General features: G+C 47.3%; 2 protein-coding genes across 3 annotated transcripts in view; one reads left to right on the plus strand and one right to left on the minus strand.

Moving 5' to 3' along the window:
* Positions 1–23112, plus strand: part of LOC134294949 (zinc finger protein 208-like) — an 81277-nt gene that overhangs the window by 44884 nt on the left and 13281 nt on the right. The gene's annotated exons all lie outside the window — the stretch shown is intronic.
* Positions 1–23112, minus strand: part of LOC107983865 (zinc finger protein ZFP2) — a 114829-nt gene that overhangs the window by 34246 nt on the left and 57471 nt on the right. The window contains exons 2-3 of one of the 2 annotated variants that reach the window (XM_062966872.1): positions 22093–22227; positions 8801–10702 (exon numbers count right to left, since the gene is read on the minus strand). In XM_062966872.1, the coding sequence (XP_062822942.1) occupies positions 8930–10411 (1482 nt within the window). In that variant the 5' untranslated portion in view covers positions 10412–10702; positions 22093–22227 and the 3' untranslated portion in view covers positions 8801–8929. Of the gene's footprint in view, positions 1–8800; positions 10703–22092; positions 22228–23112 lie in introns of those variants that run through there. The other variant, XM_062966873.1, reaches the window with a different exon arrangement.

Raw genomic sequence — 23112 nt, forward strand, 5'->3', positions numbered from 1 at the left:
GCCCGTTGCCTCCTGAGAAGCACTTTAACACTTGCCCAACAAAGAACAATCCCTGCAAAGGGGATAGCGGCCTAAGATCCTGTGTCTAATCCAACCTTGGTAAAGGAAGGCCTCTAATAATATGGTCAACACGGAAAGGGGCTAACGATGCAAAGCATTTCCTACCTAGATCCCGCTTCTTCACATCTCCACTCAAAATCTGAGTGGCCATCTGTATGGACAGACTATCCCAAGTGATCAGTCTTGGGAGAAAAATACTTCATTTTCTTGTGTAGATTTCTCCCAACTCGGGAAAAAGATATTTCCCTGATCCTCTCTTTCCCTGCAGCGTGATCCCTGCCCCACGTTTCTAAAGCAAGGCGCCTGGAGACACTGAGAGCACATTAGGCCACAAAGTTCCTTGACATACTGCATTCTTACAAAACCTATACCACAAAGGTATGTAACTTCAGCCAGAGCCAAGGCACTCAGCCTAGCAGCAGTACATGAGAGAAGGCGGTATAGAGGAGACAGATGGATAGACCCCCAGGGTGAGTGGGAATCCTGCTGCCCTCCAGATCCTTCTGCACTCCAACAGCACCCTTGGGTGGGAGACATCATGATTCCTGCCCAGTTCTGCTCAGTTCAGTCCATTTTAGAAAGGACATTGGCAAACTGCAGCGGATTCATAGAAAGGCAACAAGGACAGGAAGACATTACATTGTAAATGAAGGAAAAATAAAGGCAAAAGTTTGCTTTTGCACAGGAGACAATGTTGTGGCTCGAACTAAAATTATGTGCTAAAGATGATGCTTCTGACCGTCATCTGGGTAGTACCAGGTATAGCTTGTGCCACCAGATGACTGCAACTAGGCCGACCACCTGCTCCCTCGATCCGTGTCCCTCCTGGCTAGTAAAATCTTGCCTGGAGGGATTACGTGAACCTCTGTTGAATATAATAAATAGCTCCCTTGAGCAAGGAGTTTTTCCAGAGGGTTTAAAAGAGGCGATGGTCTCTCCGCTGCTGAAGAAACCAGACTTGGATCGTTCGGTTCCCCCCAGCTACCGCCCAGTCTCGAATCTTCCGTTTCTGGGCAAGGTGGTTGAGAGGGCAGCAGCGGAACAGTTGCAGCAGTTCCTCAATGACACAGCCGGACTTGATCGCTTCCAGTCCGGCTTCCGTAGGGGGCACGGGACGGAGACTGTGCTAGTTGCCATCACAGATCAGCTTCGCTGCCAAAGGGATCAAGGCGGATCAGCGCTGCTCGTGTTATTGGATCTCACAGCAGCATTTGATACGGTCACAATCTATTGACCCACTGCCTAGCCATGACGGGGGTTAGGGGGATACCCCTTAAATGGGTGTCCTCCTTCCTCCAGAATCAGGGACAGCGGGTGGTGAGGGGAGGGATGGTTTCCGCGTGGTCTCCACTAACTTGTGGGGTCCCACAGGGAGCTATTCTCTCTCCTCTATTATTTAACATCTATTTGCGACCGCTTGCCCGACTGGTGCGGAGCTTTGGGCTTGAGTGCCACCAGTACGCTGATGACACACAGCTCATTCTGAGGATGGAGGGCCGGTCGGACTCCGTACCCGATAGTTTCCATCAGTGCCCTGAGGCCGTTACTGGATGGTTGCGTGCCAGCAGGTTGAGGGTGAATCCAGCGAAGACAGAGATCCTTTGGCTGGGCCGTCCGGGTGGGGGGGAGATGCAGCTGCCTACCCTGGATGGCGAGACACTGCGTCCGTCATCTTCTGTAAAAAGTCTTGGTGTCTTATTGGACCCTCTGCTCACAATGGAGGCCCAGGTCTCTGCTGTGAGCAGATCTGCGTTTTTCCATCTACGTCAGGCTAGGCGACTGGCTCCCTACCTTTCTAGGAACGACCTGGCTACGGTGATCCAGGCGACGGTCACCTTGAGGCTCGGCTACTGTAACGCCCTCTACATTGGCCTTCCTCTGTCAGTGATCCGGAAACTGAAGCTGGTGCAAAATGCGGCAGCTCGTCTTCTCACCGGGGTGCCGGCGAGGTGGCGTATCACCCCAATTCTACAACAGCTGCACTGGCTACCGATTGAGTACCGGACTACTTTCAAGATACTGGTACTAATCTTTAAGGCCTTACATGGTTTGGGGCCGGCGTACCTGAGGGCCCGCTTATCCCCCTACCAACCCCAGAGATTACTTCGGTCCAAAGACCAAAATTTGCTTGAAGTCCCTAACATACGGACTTATCATTTGTCTTCTACTAGGCAGAGAGCCTTCTCGATTGTAGCCTTGCTCTTCCGACAAGCATTCAATGGGTGAAAAACTCGGGGCTATGTCTGTTTTTATTGTTGTTTTTATTGTTGTTATTGTTAATTTAAAGCTAAGTGTATTGTTTTAATCTATTTCTGTAAACCGCTCCGAGCCAAACTGGGAGTAGCGGTATACAAGTCTAATAAAATAAATAAATAAATAAATAAAATGGTCCCCAATTAACCAGAGAATTTGTTGATCACATTCACAAGGACTGCCAAAGGGGTTCCTAAGACCATCAGAAATATGTGTTTCTGATGGTCTTTGACAACACCTCTGACATCCCCCTCGTGACCTACCCAGGGGTCCCGACCCCCTGGTTGAGAAACATTGATTTACACTGTTACTCTATTGCATATGAAATCTGTTATAATATAAATAATAATAATAAACTTTATTTTTATATCCCGCCCCATCTCCCCAAAGGGACCCGGGGTGGCTTACAACAGGGACAAGCCCGAAACCAACAACACAAGACATTTGACCAAAAACATTCCAGACTCACAAAATAAATAATAAATACATTAAAATCCAAGCAGATAAAATCAGAGTAATTAAAAGCAAACCAGTGGGGACAGGTTTCATAAAGTGCTGTTTAATGGAAATAAGTAACAGCAATAAAGTGCCATATGCTTTTAAAACATAAAGAAGTATTCTGATGACAGCTCTATTGGGCCTATTTATTCAAATGCGCTCTGGAACATCCATGTTTTTAATTCCCGGCGGAAAATGGGCAGGGAAGGAGCTAACCTGATCTCCTTAGGGAGAGAGTTCCAGAGCCGGGGGGCCACTGCCGAGAAGGCCCTCTCCCTCCCTCGTCCCCACCAGCCGCATTTGAGACAAAGGCGGGAGCGAGAGGAATTGAAAACATGGTTGTTCCAGAGCGCATTTGAATGAATAGGCCCAATAGAGCCAATAGAAAAAGGAAGGAAGGAAGGGAGGGAGGAAGGAAGGAAGGGAGGGAGGAAGAGAGGGAGGGAGGGAGGAAGGGAGGGAGGGAGGAAGGAAGGGAGGGAAGAAGGAAGGAAGGGAGGGAGGGAGGAAGGGAGGGAGGGAGGGAGGGAGGGAGGAAGGAAGGGAGGGAGGAAGGGAGGGAGGAAGGGAGGGAGGGAGGGAGGGAGGGAGGGAGGCCTGAGGGCAGAGGCCCCCCATCCCTCCCCCCACTCACCTCCTCTCTCTCTCTCTCTCTCTCTCTCTCTCCCCCCCCCCCCCGAAAGGCCTCCTTCCTTCTTTCCTTCCTTCCTTCTGACAGGAAAGAGCGCCGCCCGGCCCCTCCCCCCCCAGTGTTCCCGCCTCTCGCTGCACTTCCGCCCTCAAGAAACATGTCGGCCGCGGGCAGGAGACCCACAGAGGGGCGGGGCCCGAGACGGAGAGGCAGGCGGACAGACACGCCCCTTCTTTCCTTTCCTCCCAACGCCCAATGAGAATCCGCCTTCCTCTCAGAGCGGCGTCATCTCGGTGCAGAGTCCCACTCACCCCCTCCTCTCTCTCTCTCTCTCTCTCCGAAAGGCCTCCTTCCTTCTTTCCTTCCCTCGAAGGCGCTGGTAGGAAAGAGCGCCGCCCGGCCCCGCCCACCCCGAGTCTCCCCGCCTCTCGCAGGACTTCCGCCCTCAAGAAACATGGCGGCCGCGGGCAGGATTCCCACAGAGGGGCGGGGCCCGAGAGAAGCGGAGAGACAGAAGCGGACAGACACGCCCCTTCTTTCCTTCCTCTCAACGCCCAGCGTCCGCCAATGAGAATCCGCCTTCCTCTCTGGCGTCATCGGTCTCCTGGCAGGAACGCCCCCGCCCCGCCCCCCGCTCCGCCCTTCTGCCGTTAACGGTCACTAAGGGATCGGCCAATCGGAATCGGCCTCGTCTCTCCGCGTCACCCGTCTCCAGGGAGACTCGCCGGCGCCTTCCCGCCTCTGGGTCGGACTCTCCTGGCCCGCTCCTCATTGCAGGCAGGCTGCTGAAGCGGAGAAGGGGGGGCCAGGCCAAGGAGCGGGAGGCACCTCTGCGTGGACGGGTCATGTCGGGGAAGCAGCCTCCTCTCTCCGCCTCCGCTCGGTGAGGTTTCCCCGCTTCATAATGTGTCGCTTGGGAACCTGAAGTGTAGGTCTGACGGGACTGGCAGTTTCCTCTTCCCTCATTATGACTGCCATATACAGTAGAGTCTCACTTATCCAACACTCGCTTATCCAATCACAGTCTGGCTTCAGGCCTGGAGACGGCTCTGGTCGCCTTGGTGGGTGACCTCCGCAGGGAGCTGGACAGGGGAGTGTGACCCTGCTGGTTCTCTTGGACATCTCAGCGGCTTTCGAGACCATCGACCATGGTCTCCTTCTGGGACGTCTCTCCGGGATGGGCCTTGGGGGTTCCGCTCTGCAGTGGCTTCAGTCCTTCCTGGAGGGGCGTTCCCAGATGGTGAAGCTGGGGGACACCTGCTCGGACCCCTGGCCTTTGACCTGTGGGGTCCCGCAAGGTTCCATTCTGTCCCCCATGCTTTTTAACATCTACATGAAACCGCTGGGAGAGGTCATCCGGAGTATTGGAGTCTGGTGCCATCTCTACGCGGATGACACTCAACTCTACTACTCCTTTCCACCAAACTCCAAGGAAGCCCCTCGGATATTGGATCAGTGCCTGGCCGCTGTGTTGGCCTGGATGAGGGTGAACAAACTGAGACTTAATCCCGACAAGACAGAGGTCCTCCAGGTCAGTTGTAAGTCTGATCGGGGTATTGGGTGGCAACCTGTGCTGGACGGGGTCGCACTCCCCCTGAAGGCGCAGGTCCATTGCAGCTTGGGGGTCCTCCTGGATTCGGGGCTGACGCTTGAGGCCCAGGTGTCGGCCGTGGCCGGGAGGGCCTTTGCACAACTAAAACTTGTGCGCCAGCTGCGACCGTACCTCGAGAAGTCTGATCTGACTTTCAGTAGGCAGTGAGTTCCATAGTCGGGGGGCCACAGCAGAAAAGGCCCTCTCCCTTGTACTCACAAGGCGGGCCTGGGATATAGACAGTGGTGATAAAAGGGCCTCCCCGGATGATCGTAAAGATCGGGCAGGTTTATGGAGGGAGATACGGTCACGGAGGTAGGTGGGTCCCAAACCGTTTAGGGCTTTATAGATGATGGTCTGCACCTTGAATTGGGACCGGAAGATGAACGGCAGCCAGTGGAGCTCCTTAAACAAGGGAGTGGATCTCTCCCTGTAACTTGCCCCCGTTATTAATCTGGCACCCGAGCGTTGGACCAGTTGTAATTTCCGGGCCGTCTTCAAGGGAAGCCCCACGTAGAGCGGATTACAGTAGTCCAGTCTAGAGGTAACTAAGGCATGCACCACCGTGGTCAAGTCAGACTTCACGAGGTATGGTCGCAGTTGGCGCACAAGTTTGAGTTGTGCAAAGGCCCTCCCGGCCACCGCCGACACCTGAGCCTCAAGCGTCAACACTGAGTCCAGGAGGACCCCCAAACTGCGGACCTGTGATTTCAGGGGGAGTGCAACCCGGTCCAGCACAGGCTGCCACCCAATACCCCGATCAGACGAGCGACTGACCAGGAGGGCCTCTGTCTTGTCAGGATTGATCCTCAGCTTGTTCCTCCTCATCCAGTCTGCCACAGCGGCCAGGCACTGGTTCAGCATCCGAGGTTCAGCATTTAAGGCCTTGAGAGGGGTATATATTTTAAACTTGTGTCCTTTGTATGATGTTTTATGGACTTTAATATGTATTTTATAGAAAGGCAATTTTAATGTAGATCTTTTATAGTTAGTTTTATATATATATATCTTTGTTGAATTTTGACAATGTTTGTGTTTTTAAAATTGTGTTGTAACCTCCCTCAAATTGCAAGGAGAGGCAAGTAAGAAATAAAATTATTATTATTATTGTTATTGTTATATGTACGCATTGAGTTGCTAGAGGTGTAACTTCAGATTGATTTGTAGTTTTCTTTCTTGCAATAGGACTGAATACTGGCAGGGTTTGGGGCGATTGACTTTGCAATATGGGAGTCGTGGTTCATGCCCATCCAGAGAGCACCAAACCCACCCGACTACAGTTCTCGACCAAACATGGCCCACAAACCCAACATGGCCGACTGAATACTGGCAGGGTTTGGGGTGACTGCCATTTGCATATGGGAGTTGTAGTTCACCCTTAGCCAGAGAGCCTTGAACCCAGTCGACAAATAACCCAGCCAACAAATGCTTTTTTCAACTCACCTGGGCACCACTAGGTTTACACAAATTACAATTTTGGTATTTAAAAACAATATTTTATACAAATAATAATTTTGGTACATTTTTTTTTAAAAGGACTATTTAACAAATATAAAGGGAACAAGGACACACACCTTGCACAATAAGAACAAAACTAACTGACATCAAATGCTAATTTACAAAACTCACTCACTATATGATTTGTATCTCTATTTACTCTTATTTCCTTTCAATGCGGTTCTATACTTCATCAATGTAGTTAATATGTCCATCTCAACGGATTCATGAATCTTCATCAGTCGTTGTAGTCATTTTTTGTCTTCCATTCTCTGCAGTTGGGGAGGGATACTGTGTGTCCTAATGGACCCTTTGCCAAAGGTGGGGATTGAACAGTCTCATATCCAGAAAGGGTTTCACTCTACACAGGGATAAGTACACACAAAGCAAGGCTGATGGTCTCATGTTCCAGGGCTCTCTCGGTATAAAGTCTGAGGTTTATTAAACAAACACAAGACAAGCCAAGACCATATTATTTTATAGGAAAACTAAAGTCTTCAGTCCAGCTAAAACAGTGGTTCCCAACCTGGGGTCCATGGACCACCAGTGGTCCGCAAGAACTAAAATAGGGTTCACAGCCTCACAGTTACTACACCATTACAATGAGAGTGACTGGTCTCGCGAAACCCTCTTATAGTCCTGAGGATTATTAAATATGGTTTTCTGTGGGCGAGCAGATGACGACTAACTGGATGGCATATCAGGAATGAGAGCTGACGTGGTCTATCCAATGCAATTTTCTGAATCATCACTCCAAATAACCAAACCAAATCTAAAGTTGACCAAAAACTGATTTATAACCCTTCTGGTACTAATTTTGGAGAGTGGTCCCTTGTCAAATGATCCCTAGTTTAAAAAAAGGTTGGGAGCCACTGAGCTAAAATAATTGGAGCAACACAGTTGAAGGAACAATGAATACAAGTGCAGGTCAAGAGTCCAATTATTGCGGACAAGTTGAGTACTGCAGATACAGGTCAGGAGTGAAAATTAACAAGAACCAAGGTCACAGTCCCAACAGTCACATGCCAGGAGTTCATTCAGCTGAGTTGATAAAACAACAACCAAGAAATCAAGAGTACAAACCGAATTTAGAGTCCCAAAGTCAAGCCAGAAAGTCAGGGATACAAACAAAGTCCAAGTCCATATACGAAACCTAGACGTCAGTCCAGAATTTAGAGTCAATGATTCAGGATACAACAAAGTCCAGAAAAGGGTTAAAAGTACAGGGCTAGCACCCAAAATTTCAACCAAGGGACTCAGGACAGATCACAGTACATACAGTACACATGCATGGGAAACAATTGATGCCATTGAATGCAGAAGAGCCAAGAAATAAGGCAGGAGTATGAAGATACGACGTTATCTGCAACCAAAGAGCTATTCTTTTTCAGAACCCTTTAATCCAGAGATCTCTGCTGCTGCTCATTTCAGCAAACCTTCACACATCATCCTAGAAGCCTGCGATGGGTCTCTTTGCGGAGGAGGTTAGGTGAACCCCTTCCAAGCTTGCTGCCATTCTGAGTGACACCTGCTCCCAGTAGCCGTCAACCAAGGCCACACAAACTCCGATTCATGGTGGAGAGAGAGCAAGGTGCTGGCCTTCCTCTTTGCTTCCAATGTGTTTTTATAGATTCGGAAACTCAAAGGCCCGTCTCCTCTAGAGGTACATGAGTTCTGTGATGTCTACTGTATGCTGAACTTTTTCTAAAGCTCTGTTCCTATTCCGTGCATTAAGGTGACTTCTCCTCTGTGTGGGTCCTTTGATGGGAACATAGACTGCCACTCTGACTGAGGCTTTCTCCACATTCTATGCATTTATATGGCTTCTCCCCTGTGTGGGTCTTTTGATGGGAACGTAGACTGCCACTCTGACTGAAGCTTTCTCCACATTTCATGCATTTATGTGGCTTCTCCCGTGTGGGTCCTTTGATGAGAACGTAGATGTCCACTCTGACTGAAGCTCTTTCCACATTCTATGCATTTATGTGGCTTCTCACCTGTGTGGGTCCTTTGATGAGAACGTAGATGTCCACTCTGACTGAAGCTCTTTCCACATTCTATGCATTTATGTGGCTTCTCCCGTGTGGGTCCTTTGATGGGAACGTAGATGTCCACTCTGACTGAAACTCTTTCCACATTCTATGCATTTATATGGCTTCTCACCTGTGTGGGTCCTTTGATGGGAACGTAGACTGTCACTCCGACTGAAGCTTTCTCCACATTCTATGCATTTATAGGGTTTCTCCCCTGTGTGGGTCCTTTGATGGGAACGTAGCTTGTCACTCTGACTGAAGCTCTTTCCACATTCTATGCATTTATATGGCTTCTCCCCTGTGTGGGTCCTTTGATGGGAACGTAGACTGTCACTCTGACTGAAGCTTTCTCCACATTTCATGCATTTATGTGGCTTCTCCCGTGTGGGTCCTTTGATGAGAACGTAGATGTCCACTCTGACTGAAGCTCTTTCCACATTCTATGCATTTATGTGGCTTCTCCCCTGTGTGGGTCCTTTGATGGGAACGTAGATTGCCACTGTGACTGAAGCTCTTTCCGCATTCTACGCATTTATGTGGCTTCTCCCCTGTGTGCTTCCTTTGATGGGAACGTAGACTGTCACTCTGACTGAAGCTCTTTCCACATTCTATGCATTTATATGGCTTCTCCCTTGTGTGGGTCCTTTGATGGGAACGTAGACTGTCACTCCGACTGAAGCTTTCTCCACATTCTATGCATTTATAGGGTTTCTCCCCTGTGTGGGTCCTTTGATGGGAACGTAGCTTGTCACTCTGACTGAAGCTCTTTCCACATTCTATGCATTTATATGGCTTCTCCCCTGTGTGGGTCCTTTGATGGGAACGTAGACTGCCACTGTGACTGAAGTTTTCTCCACATTCCATGCATTTATAGGGCTTCTCCCCTTTGTGCTTCCTTTGATGGGAACGTAGACTGCCACTGTGACTGAAGTTTTCTCCACATTCCATGCATTTATAGGGCTTCTCCCCTGTGTGCTTCCTTTGATGGGAACGTAGACTGCCACTGTGACTGAAGTTTTCTCCACATTCCATGCATTTATAGGGCTTCTCCCCTGTGTGCTTCCTTTGATGGGAACGTAGACTGCCACTTTGACTGAAGCTTTCTCCACATTCTATGCATTTATAGGGCTTCTCCCCTGTGTGCTTCCTTTGATGGGAACGTAGACTGCCACTGTGACTGAAGTTTTCTCCACATTCCATGCATTTAGAGGGCTTCTCCCCTGTGTGGGTCCTTTGATGGGAACGTAGACTGCCACTGTGACTGAAGTTTTCTCCACATTCCATGCATTTAGAGGGCTTCTCCCCTGTGTGGGTCCTTTGATGGGAACGTAGACTGCCACTTTGACTGAAGCTTTCTCCACATTCTATGCATTTATAGGGCTTCTCCCCTGTGTGCTTCCTTTGATGGGAACGTAGACTGCCACTGTGACTGAAGTTTTCTCCACATTCCATGCATTTAGAGGGCTTCTCCCCTGTGTGGGTCCTTTGATGGGAACGTAGACTGCCACTGTGACTGAAGTTTTCTCCACATTCCATGCATTTATATGGCTTCTCCCCTGTGTGGGTCCTTTGATGGGAACGTAGACTGTCACTCCGACTGAAGCTTTCTCCACATTCTATGCATTTATAGGGTTTCTCCCCTGTGTGGGTCCTTTGATGGGAACGTAATTTGTCACTCCGACTGAAGCTCTTTCCACATTCCACACATTCATATGGCTTCTCCCCTGTGTGGGTCCGTTCATGTACAGTAAGAGAATTTTTCCAATCAAATTGTTTCCCACATTCCAGACACTGATGTAACTTCTCCCCTGTGTGTGATCTAGGATAGGGAGGTAGAGGACTTGCCATTCTTTTATATTTATAATTCAAATATTATGCCAGGGGTTCACAGATATAACCTCCTGAGCAGCACAGTCTTTGTATTGCTGTAGCCTTCTGCTCGCTTTCCCAAGCCTCTCTTTTTTCAGCACAATCTTATTTCCTCCTCTTAACTGCATAGGTTTGTAGCTTGAAATATATTTTTACTACTTATTTTTTCTTGTTGTCATTGCTGTGTATTTTGAAGTCCCTTTAGACTTAGAGCACTCCTTGGGCAAAGCTCTCACAACATATTCTTTGCAGAGCTTTTTCAGAAGTTACCTGCAGACAAATGAGGGGAAAATCTCTTCAGGAGTTGAACAGAGAAAGATCTCATGGAACATGAAAAACAAGTCTCGTGCTGTAACAAACCCAGGGGAAGAGGGTGAGCCCATTGCCTGGTGAGAAATGCTTTAACACTTGCCTAACAACAAACTATCCCTCCTCAGGTCCAAAGGGGACGGTGCCCAAAGATACTCTCCACAAAATAAAATCCAACCCTACCGATTAAAATCCAACAATGCAGCAAAGCTGAAGGCATAACAGGCTGTGAACTGTGAACCTTTATTTTTGGCGTCTTTCGCTGAATTAAATTATTCTCAATGTCTTGTAGAGATATGTGGTCAGCCTTATATAAATTAATGTAATAATGTTTTAAAGCCTGTTGAATATTGATATCATCTATTAATATTTTATCCTCATGTTGTATCTTAACAGTAAGTCCCCTTCAGGGTAGAGAAAGGCGGGGTAGAAATGTCATAAATAAATAAATACATAAATAAAGAATTGACAATTACATTTTTGGGCTTTCTTTCCTCAACGTATATGCTAACTATTTCCTTGGTTTGTTAGCTGGTTCAAAATATTTTTTTTTGCATTCTTTATTTTAGTTTCCAATTCATTAACTAGTAACACAATAATTGCTTTTGTAGGAGTTTTATCTGAGTTAGAATGTTTGAATTCAAAGGATTTTTCTTTAACTCCTCTTCTTTTTTTAATATCATCTGAAATTATCTGAAAATATTTCTGTCTATTCTTTCTCATTTCAGTGTTGCATTTTATAAAGTATCCTCTAATATAAGCTGTACTGGCATCCCATACTGTTTGAATATCTGTAACTTGATTTAAATTAAGTTCCAAATATTCTTTCAGTTTTTCTTTCAAATTCTCAATTACGTCCTCCTTTTGCAGTAGTGATTCATTCAGCTGCCATCTAAGTGTTTTTAATAATAATAATAATAACTTTATTTTTATACCCCGCCCCATCTCCCCGAAGGGACTCGGGGCGGCTTACATGGGGCCTTGCCCGATAAAACAATCAAATATCAAAACACAGCAATAAAACAGTTATCCAATAAAAACATCAATTACAGTAAAAACAATCGTTAAATCAACATAAAACATACAATATTAACACTGGAGACTAATTCATAGAACCCAGGCAAAGTGCAACATGTGCCGAAATGGGCCGAAATGGGGAAGGGCCATTTTTTACTTTCTTTTTAATTACTAGAGTCACTGGATTATGATCTGAGATAGTTTTGGGTAGGAGTTCTGTCTTTTGAACAGGTTTTGAGTTTGGCAGATATCCATATCTTTTCCATTCTAGAGAAAGTATTTTGTCTTTCTGAAAATTGTGTACTGTATATACTCGAGTAAAAGCCGAGGCACCTAATTTAACACAAAAAACTGGGAAAAACTATTGACTTAAGTATAAGACGGGGTGGGAAATGCAGCAGGTACTGGTACATTTCAAAATAAAAATAGATAGCAATAAAATTAGATTAATGGAGGCATCAGAAGGTTAAATGTTTTTGAATATTTACATACAACTGCAATTTAAGACTTTCCAACTGTGATTAAATTATTATTCTAAGCTTCTTCAATGTAAATGTGCTTATATATTCTTCCAATAATCACCATAGTTTATTTTAACTATACATTTTGGGGGAAATGCAGTGTGTATACGAATAAAGAAAAGTGGGAAAGACGAGTGCCGAGGAGAGGAAGGCGTGCGCTGCACGGGAAAGGAGGAGAGGCTTATACTTGCGTATATACAGTATATTCTTTGCATCCCCCTCCCCGAGAGTTTGTCTTTCTTTGGTGAAATCACTCCATTCCAATCTCCCAAAAGGCACCCGTTTTCATAATGGAGGTCTGTTGGAAACTAGGCACGTGGGGTTTATATATCTGTGTTGTTCCGTCCCCCAGGACGATGGTTTGCCTTACTTATTGGTCGTTTGTTTGTTTTCCCTCCTTTGCATTTTGTTTCAGCCTCTGGCTGCAAAAGCCCAGGAAAGGTGGCTTGAAGTCTGCAAGAGCTGGCTGCAGTTTTCTTTGCAATGATTGGTCAAAGAGTACAACATCTTAGGACCGCCCTTTTTACCAGGGTCTAGTCTCCATTTTAGAGTTTCATTCTGGCTATAGTCTTCCAACGTGCTGGAGCTGTGCAAGGCTAACTGGGACAAATCATCCTCAAAACCAGGCCAATCTAAGCCTATCCAAATTAGATAAGTATTGAATTATACTGATCTGGAATAGGAAATCTAGTTAGAGGAGCAGGGTTATTCCATCGCTTCTAGAACTAATCTTTGCTGTAAAGATAGGGAAGGAAAGAGTTTCTCCTTCTAACATAGACAGCGTGATTAGGGTATAGTGGTTTTATAATCACCTTTGCCTTCTGGAACCAGGGATAATTCTGCAACTAAAACCTATGGAAATTTGTTTCATTTTCTGCAACTTTAAGATCTGTGCCAGGTTTACAACCTTATATGAATAAACATCCTTTTTTGAAGTTCTCCAGACTCAGTCGTTCAATATTTTAGGACAGCTTATAGGGATTTGCAGTTCGCCCGGATAAAGGACGGCACGTTTCAGCTTTATAGTTTTTTTTTTTTTTTATTGTCTGGCGGACGGCACAGTTTTGAGGACGATCAGCGGTTTTCCGCTTGAGCTAGCCTGCACGGCCATAGAGACTTTGATTTTGTTGGTCTGTTGCAGTGAAGCTTGCTGCCATTCCTTCAGCCTCTGCAGTATCCTGCTCTTCAGCTGCGGCTGTTTCTGCAATTGCACGGCTGTGCAAAACCCAGCAATCTACCCCGAGCTCCTTCGGTGGCAGGTATCGAGCCGCGGAGCTCCAGCAGCAGTCTTTGGGCTCACACAGAGGTGGTGAGTCCAGAAGCACCAGGCCGGGACCCAGATAAGCCTGGCAACTCCAAAAGAAAGTTCTGGCTGAGTCTTCACAGTGGCTAGGATCTCGGCCGGGACAGTCGCCCGGCGGTGGTGACCTGCCTCATGGTCCGGCGGTGGTGACCTGCCTCATCATCCTGCGGTGGTGACCTGCCTCATTGACCTGCGGCGGTGACCTGTCTCATCATCCTGCGGTGGTGACCTGCCTCATTGACCTGCGGTGGTGACCTGTCTCATCGTCCTGCGGTGGTGACCTCCCTTCACAGCGGGGAGGAGGCGTCTCTTCTCTCCTCCTTTCCAAAGCCAGCCTCGGTGCTCCTTCGGCGGCAGGCCTCGAGCCGCGGAGCACAAGGTGCTTGAAAATTTGGCGAAGTCGCCATTTTGGCAGTTTACGTCACTCGGGCAAGGGAGGTATCAAGTGGCAAGTTGCTGTCAGTTGGCATTTTGCAGCTTGCCTACCAAAGTTTGGCGCCAAAGGTCACAATCTTTGTAAAGTATAGTTACTTAGTGATATATATTGCTATGGTTAAGTGCTGTGAATTGTATTATATATTGAATTTGCTTTTATTGTAAATTTACTTGCAGGTATATTGCATTTGCCTTTGTTGTAAATTTACTTGCTATTAAGAATACATAATGTCTATGCAATTTCAAGATGATGCAGATGGTATACCTCCTTCTGAGGCTGAAAGTAGGAATGAAAGGCCCCAAAGGATAAAGCACCCTTCAGCCAAGATGCTAGCCCATCTAATAGATGAAAAGGAGCTCCTCCATGTGAGGTTAGGTTCGGCATGGGAGCGAATTGTAACATTAATGGACAGAATTGAGAGCTTGGGTATTACAAGGGTGCCATCCATATTACAGACAGACCTTGAAGAGACCTTCGGTATTTGGAGGGGTTTGGTGTCTAAGATAGTCCAGGTCCTCGAGCGCATTAACGCCAAGGATTCAGAGTTAGAAATAGTGAGTGTCTTAGCTGACACTAATGAGAAAGAAAATAAGGTGAGGGCAATTCTAGATGCCTTGGAATTTAGTTCTCCATCTGTTAATCTAAGGTCTGAGCCAAAAGGAAATCAGTCTTCCTTATGCAGCCATGAGACCAATCTTTTAAAATCACCTGCTGTGGCACTTAGTCTTAAGTCCAACCGCTCTAGCCAGGTATCTAAGCTAAGGGAGTGTGCATCATCTAAACATAGCCACTCTAGCAAGTCTTCTGCTGCTGGGAGTGCCATCTCTTCCCTAGCTGCCTTGCACATTAAGGAGGCTGCACGTCTAGAGCTAAAGAGCAAGGTAGCGGGGGCGGAGGCTGATGCTAAGGCAGCTGATCTCACCCTTCCCTTTAAAGAAGAAGAGCAACGACTGCAAATAGAACAGGCCCGTAGACAAAGCGAAATGCAAATAGAACAGGCCCGTAGACAAAGCGAAATGCAAATGGAACAGGCCCAAAGGCAAGGTGAAATAGAAATGCTTAGAATAAGGATGGATGCTACTGCCAAAAAGGTAAGGGCTGAGACTTTGGCCAAGGCCCTAATTGAGCCACTCACAGAAGAAAATGTAAGTCAGTTGCCGAAGCAGGACCCTTCTTCCAAGGTGCTTGTGCATCTTAATAGCTTAAACAGCCAGTTTTCGGATGAGGAACAGGAAGACTTCTCTCCTTACCCAGAGCAGGGCCCCAAAGTCACTTTTGAGTTTCCTGCAGAGCAGAGCGTCATAGCGGGGAGCTCACCCTTGCCCGAGCTACCTGTGCCTCCTGCTAAATCCCTAGGTCAGTCAATCAGGGCCTCAAGGCCAAGTGCTAGTTGGCCCTTACAGACAGCTGCACAGGGAGCCACCGATTCGTCAGTGGTCGATGTCATCCCTCCAAGAGGCCAAAGGTTGACGCAAGGTGCACGGTGGGAGTCCACTCCACAACAGCAAACTCCTCAATTGTTCCCTTCGACGCCAGAGTCCCAGCTTGTCTCCATCATCAGAAGCCCCAGAAGAGATCTTAAGGACAAGGGTGTCGAAAAGTTTTCGGACAAGCCTGAGGAATTTCTTCTCTGGAAGGCCACCTTCCAGAGAGCAATCAGAGACTTAAAGTTATTGCCTGAGGAAGAACTGACTCTTCTGGCTGCATGGTTGGGCCCAGCCTCATCCTCACAAGTTAAGAAGATCTACGCAGCCCACGTAGCCGATCCCGACAAAGCCCTGGAAAAGGCCTGGGCCAGGTTGCAGCAGAGGTATGGGGCCAGCACAGAGATTGAAGCATCTCTTATGGACAAGCTCCAAAGGTTCCCAGCTTTGAAACTCAAAGACTTCAAACTCTTGTGGGACCTCAGCGATCTCCTTACGGAATTAGAGTCGGCCAAGGAGAATCCAGAACTGCCCGGTTTGAAGTGCCTCGATCAGCACCTGTCCCAGAGGCAGATCTTGACCAAGCTGCCCTTCACTTTGCAAGAACGCTGTGGACAGGAGGTCTTCAACTACAAGGAGGCCCACTCCCAGGCATACCCTCCATTTTCTCATTTGGTCCAGTTCATCACCAGGGCGGCCAGAGAAAGGAATGATCCGCAGACGGGCCTCCCCACCTTATACCAAGGGACCCAGCCAGAGAAGGCACCTAAAGTGGAGAAAAAACCATCCAGAGAGGCCAAAAGACCGGTTAGTGTTAAGGCTGTTGAAACTCAGCACAGGGCCAACGAATCCAAGTCAGAGGTGAAGGAGGTGCTCTGCCCCATTCACCAAAAGCCTCACAGTTTGGCCAACTGCCGGGAATTTGGCAAGAAGCCTTATAAAGAAAGACAACAGATTGTACAGAAGCTGGGCATATGTTTTAGGTGCTGTGGAGCAACTCCTCACTTTGCATCCAACTGCAAAGAGGACGTCAAATGCGCAAGGTGTAACAGCCTTAAGCATTGCACCGCGATGCACAACTCTGACGCTGTCTCCCGCGCCAAAGGGGACACGTCTTCCAAAGAAGGGTCATCTACTGAAGCCACCAACATGCAGACCGCGTCACGGATGCAGGAGGATGCTCCATCGGTCGCCTGTACTGAACTATGCTCTGACGTGCACCAGTTCAGAGTCTGCCATCCCATCTGCCTAGCAGATGTATATCCAGCCAGAAGACCTTGGCTTAAAAAGAGACTTTACGTGGCTTTGGATTCACAAAGCGATGCCTCCCTGGCGACTCCAGAGTTTTTCCAACTGTTTGACATAAAAACCCAGACGGTCGACTACACCATGTCCACCTGTGTAGGGAAGAAGAAGTTGCAGGGTCGCATAGCATCCGGCTTTGTTGTCTCCTCTTGTGACCAGAAGAGACTGTTCGAGTTACCAGACCTCATTGAGTGTTCCTCTATTCCCCGGAACAAAAGGCAGATTGTCACCAGAGAAGTCGTGGAAGCCCATCCTCACTTGCGAAAGCTGAAGAACGCCTTACCTGCTTTCCGTCCAGATGTGGACATTGCCCTTCTGCTTGGTGCGGACTGTCCGAACTTGTTCTATGTGAACGACCAAGTTAAGGGACCTCCAGGGGCGCCCATTGCTCAGCTGCTACCACTAGGCTGGACAGTTACAGGCCCAGTGTGCATAAATAGGATGCACCCTCCATCGTCGGTGGGCACTCGTCAAGCGCACGTGCTTCAAGGCAGTCGCCCCACACTAATGCATAGCTGTTTGAGTCATATCTCGGTCTATTGTCAGGGGATAACACCAGAGTATTCTTCCATCTTTGAAGTCTCCGAAAGGGATGAAACTACAGCGCTTTCCAAAGATGAACAGAGGTTTTTAGAGATCATGAACTCTCAAGTTTCCCGGAGTCCCGAGGGAAATTGGATAGCCCCTCTGCCTTTTAAAGCAGAAAAACCCACTTTGCCAAACAACAGGCATGTGGCAGAAAATAGACTCTGGTCACTGAAGAAGAAGATGCAGAAAGACCCCAAGGTGTATGTGGCTAATAGAATCAACAACATTCTATCCAGTTCTACGCCTAGCCAGTGGCACCACGTCGCCACCAGCAACAACCCAGCTGACATCGCTTCCAGAGGAGCTTCAACTCAACGAGTGTTAAGTTCAAGTTGGCTGACAGGCCCCAGATGCTTGACCGAAGTCAATTTTCCATCAGCCTTTTCTCCCACCGATAATACAGAATTGCCCGAGTCCGTTCCAGAGGTGAAAGTTTGCAAGATGACCACAGAAATCAAGATGGGCCAAAGATCTTGCCTGGAACCACACCGTTTTGAATGTTTTTCGGAGTGGCACAGTCTTCTTAGAGCAGTTGCTAGGCTTATACATCGTTTAGCTTGCAAAGATAGTGAGCCTTTACAGGTCCAGGATATGATAAAGGCTAAGAGCGTCATATTCAAGTCAGTACAGAGATCTGCTTTCAAGCAGGAAATAGCTAGGCTAGAGCAAGGGCTCAACATCCCTAATCAAAGTCTTCTAAATGAGTTAAACCCATTTCTAGACAAGGAGGGTATTTTGAGAGTTGGAGGAAGGTTAGCCAAAGCTAAACTCAAGGCGTGCATAAAAAACCCCATCATCATACCCCCTAATAGTCACACTGCATTGCTGCTCGTTCGGCATCACCATGAAAGGATCCATCATCAGGGTAGAACTCTAACTGAGGCAGCCCTTAGAAATGAAGGTCTGTGGGTAGTTAATGCCAAAAGGTTGGTCAACAGTTGTATTTTCAAATGTGTTAAATGCAGGCACCTTAGGCGAAACTGTCAAAGTCAGTTGATGGCAGAACTACCTCAGGATAGGACTTTGACAGACCCACCCTTTTCCCATGTGGGAATCGATGTGTTTGGTCCTTGGGAGGTTGTCACTAGGAAAACCAGGGGTGGTGTTGTAAATAACAAGAGGTGGGCAGTTTTGTTTACTTGTTTAGTAATACGAGCTGTCCATATAGAAGTCATAGAAGGGATGGACACTTCATCATTTTTAAACGCATTAAAAAGGTTCATAGCCCTCAGAGGGCCAATTAAGTCAATTCGGTCGGACTGTGGCACCAATTTTGTAGGTGCGACCAAAGAACTCAATTGTGTGTCTAGGTTTGGGAGAGACCCAAAGGTTCAGAACTTTACGAATACTGAACAAATTATGTGGACTTTCAATGTTCCTCACGCCTCCCACATGGGTGGTGTTTGGGAGAGGATGATTGGTATTAGTCGCAAAATCCTTAATGCCATGCTTTTGAGTCATAGGTCATTGACGCATGATGTTTTGGTGACACTTATGGCGGAAGTTACCGCAATCATCAACAACCGGCCGCTGGTTCCCCTTACCAGTGACCCTGAGAACTTACAACCACTGACTCCTGCACTTATTTTGACACAAAAGGTGCCAGGATGGAAGGACATCATGTTGCCAGTTCCGGACGGAACTCACCGTGCCCTGTGGAAACAGGTGCAGTCCTTGGCCAACCACTTTTGGAAAAGGTGGAAAGCTGAGTACTTAAGCCAGCTTCAAGCTAGAAGAATCTGGCAAAGCCCACAGGACAACATTGAGGTTAACAACGTTGTGTTGTTAAAGGACAAAGACTTGCCCCGCCATGCATGGCCCATGGGCATTGTATTAAAGACCTTTCCTTGCCCGGATGGTAAGGTCAGGAAAGTTCAATTAAAGACTTGCAACAGAGACAAAGTGTCCATTTTGGACAGACCAATTAGTGACCTCGTGTTGCTTATTGGAGATGTTTAAAGTTCTAGTGTTTGTATTGTCATATGTGCAAAGGTGTTTGTATGTTTTTGAGTGGTAAATTCCCACATCCTGGGAATTTAAGCGGGGAGTGTTCCGTCCCCCAGGACGATGGTTTGCCTTACTTATTGGTCGTTTGTTTGTTTTCCCTCCTTTGCATTTTGTTTCAGCCTCTGGCTGCAAAAGCCCAGGAAAGGTGGCTTGAAGTCTGCAAGAGCTGGCTGCAGTTTTCTTTGCAATGATTGGTCAAAGAGTACAACATCTTAGGACCGCCCTTTTTACCAGGGTCTAGTCTCCATTTTAGAGTTTCATTCTGGCTATAGTCTTCCAACGTGCTGGAGCTGTGCAAGGCTAACTGGGACAAATCATCCTCAAAACCAGGCCAATCTAAGCCTATCCAAATTAGATAAGTATTGAATTATACTGATCTGGAATAGGAAATCTAGTTAGAGGAGCAGGGTTATTCCATCGCTTCTAGAACTAATCTTTGCTGTAAAGATAGGGAAGGAAAGAGTTTCTCCTTCTAACATAGACAGCGTGATTAGGGTATAGTGGTTTTATAATCACCTTTGCCTTCTGGAACCAGGGATAATTCTGCAACTAAAACCTATGGAAATTTGTTTCATTTTCTGCAACTTTAAGATCTGTGCCAGGTTTACAACCTTGTATGAATAAACATCCTTTTTTGAAGTTCTCCAGACTCAGTCGTTCAATATTTTAGGACAGCTTATAGGGATTTGCAGTTCGCCCGGATAAAGGACGGCACGTTTCAGCTTTATAGTTTTTTTTTTTTTATTGTCTGGCGGACGGCACAGTGTAATGACAAGGGTGGGAGAAAGAACTCTTGTCTGCCCGAGGCAAGTGTGAATGTTGCAGCTGGCCACCTTGATTGACACTGAATTTCATTTTTAAAGCCTGCCTGCTTTCTGCCTGGGGGAATCCTTTGTTGGGAGGTGTTAGCTGACCCATTGTTTCATGCCTGCAATTCTCATTTTTTGAGTGTTGATTTTTATTTACTGATTTTAGAGTCTTTTTTGATACTGGTAGCCAGATTGTGTTCAATTTCATGGTTTTCTCCTTTCTGTTGAAATTGTCCACATGCTTGTGGATTTCAATGGCTTTTCTGTGTAGTCTGACATGGTAGTTGTCAGAGTAATCCAACATTTCTGTGTTCTCAAATAATATACTATGTTGGTTCATCAAGTGCTCGGCTTCCCCTTGGCAACATCTTTGTAGATGGCTGATTCTCCCACACCAGAAGAGACTCGGGCTCTCATCTGGCTCGTCATACCTCATAGAGCTTGTTGAGTTTAGGATCGCAGTGCTCGAACCGGTTTGTAAACGGAGATGCAGACTATTTGCAGAATCGCGTCCCTGTTTACAAACCGGCTCGAGCACTGCAATCTGCGGAGGAGGCCCTGCTCTCGGTCCCACCCCCATCTCAAGCACGGCTGGTGGGAACGAGAAAGGGGGCCTTCTCCGTGCTCCTCCCCTCCTCTGGAAATCCCTCCCAAAAGAACGAAAAACTGCCCCCTCCCTCCTTGCCTTCAAACTAAAAACACATCTATGCACTCTGGCCTACTGAGAGGAGGAAGACTAATACGACTCGATATGTATCATTGTCTAGATATATTAAATCCTGTCTAGATACTGGAATTGATCTCAATTGGACACCATCTGACCATTTAATAAGGTCTGAGCTGTTTGAAGTGTTTATTCTGTGTACATTTACACTATGTGACTATGTTTGCTAGGCTTGTCAAGTTTTATTTTTGAGGAGAGTCCTCCAAGTTCTGTCAGTCATCCAGATTTGACTGCAGGCATGTTTCAAAATCCAAAAAGATGTCCCATTGGTGAGGAAGAGGAGGGGGAAAGGCTTCCTTTATGCTGCTCTGGAGACTAAGGGACAACGGAGCCAGGAGGTCAAATGGCAAGAAAAGGGATTCCTCCCAAACACGAGGAAGGACTTCCTGAGGGCAAGAAGAAGAGCTGTTCAGCAGGGGAACTCTCTGCCTCAGAGTCTGGTGGGAGCTCCTTCTTTGGAGGATTTAGTCAGGATTTAGTCAGAGGCTGGATGGAGATCTGTCGGGAGGATTTGGATTGTGTTTCCCTGCCTGGCAGAAGGTGGTGGGGCTGGGTGGCCCTTGGGGTCTCTCCCAACCCTCTGGCTTCGGGGATTCCTCGTGTCTCAGTCCTAGGCCAAGGCTGCCGCCTCCCCCTCCTCCGCCTCCTCCTCAAGGACTTGGGAGATATTTGTCTTGGGATAGAACTCCCAGGTTCCTCCAACCCTCATGCCAGGAGGGTTTCTGGGCGTTGTAGTCCAAGAGAGCCATTCCCTTTGGGGAGAGAGGGAGGGTTAGAAATAAAGTTATTACTATTACTATTATTATCATTATTCCCTCCACTCTCTTGAGCAGGGATTCCCAAACTCTATTCCTCTGGGATTTCTTGGACTTTAGCACCCAGAAGCCTCAGCTGCCTTGGCCCAAGATCAGGGATTCTGGGACATGGAGTCCCCGGAAGTGGAAGGCCAGGGCTTGGGAAGGGAGGCTCCTGAGAAGGGACCAGGCTTCCATGGCTGAACTGCTCTTGCCATCCAGAAATGCTTCCCAATGTTTAGTTGGAAGCTTCTTTCCCACAATGTGAATCAACTGCTTTCCATTTTAGTCTCCAGAGTAGCAGGAAAAACTTGCCCTTTTCTCCTCAGTGGGACATCCTTCCCCATATTGGCTCTCCTGTCCCCTCGGCCTTTCTTTCCCTCTCAGCTAAAGATACCCAAACTACTCCCACGTCCGCCTCACCTTTTGGCACCTGCTGTTCCTTCTCCACTTCGGCCTGGAGCTTCTTCTGCACGGCCTCCGCCAATCCCTCCCTGCAGACGCCCTTCTTTCCGCAGGACGGCCCTCTCTGCCGAGGGAAGGGTCCGGGTTATGGGTCTCTTGCCATTTCAAAAAAGGACAAAGCCGTCAAAAAGGGCAAAGCAGCAACAACAGCAGTTCAGCAGATCAGGAGCTCCATAATAATAATAATAATAATAATAATAATAATAATAATAATAATAATAAACAGATGAAACAATAGATCACACCCTCAGCTGCTGCAGAAAGATTGCACAGACAGACTACAAGCAGAGGCAGAACACCGTTGCTCAGATGATTAATTGGAACTTGTGCCACAAATACCGTCTGCCTGCAACAAAGAACTGGTGGAATCACAAGCCCGAAAACGTTACAGAGAATGAACATGTCAAGCTAATCTGGGACTTCCGAATTCAGACAGACAGGGTTTTGGAGCACAAGACCCCTGACCTCACGATCGTGTTAAAAAAAAGTATGGACTGTCAATGTTGTCATCCCAGGTGACAGCAGGATTGAGGAGAAACAACTAGAAAAGCTGACATGATATGAGGATTTAAAGATCGAATTACAAGGACTCTGGCACAAGCCAGTCAAGGTGGTCCCAGTGGGTGCAGTGGCTAAAAACCTTGGCCTGCACTTAAACACAATCGGCGCTGACAAAATTACCCTCTGCCAGCTGCAGAAGGCCACCTTATTGGGAGAGGCACGCATTACTCGCCGATACATCACACAGTCCTAGACATTGGGGAAGTGTCCGAGGTGTGATCCAAGACAGCCAGCAGAGTGTCTGCTGTGGACTCATCTTGTTATGTTTCAAATAATAATAATAACAACAACAACTTTATTTTTGTATCCCGCGCCATCTCTGCGAGGGAACTTGGGGTGGTTTCTATGGGGACCAATCCCAACAATATACAATCAAATGCATTCCAATCCCAAGGAATTAATACATCAGTGCCTCTA

This window comes from Anolis carolinensis, unplaced genomic scaffold (genome assembly GCF_035594765.1).
Source record: "Anolis carolinensis isolate JA03-04 unplaced genomic scaffold, rAnoCar3.1.pri scaffold_38, whole genome shotgun sequence".
NCBI classification, from domain to species: domain Eukaryota; kingdom Metazoa; phylum Chordata; class Lepidosauria; order Squamata; family Dactyloidae; genus Anolis; species Anolis carolinensis.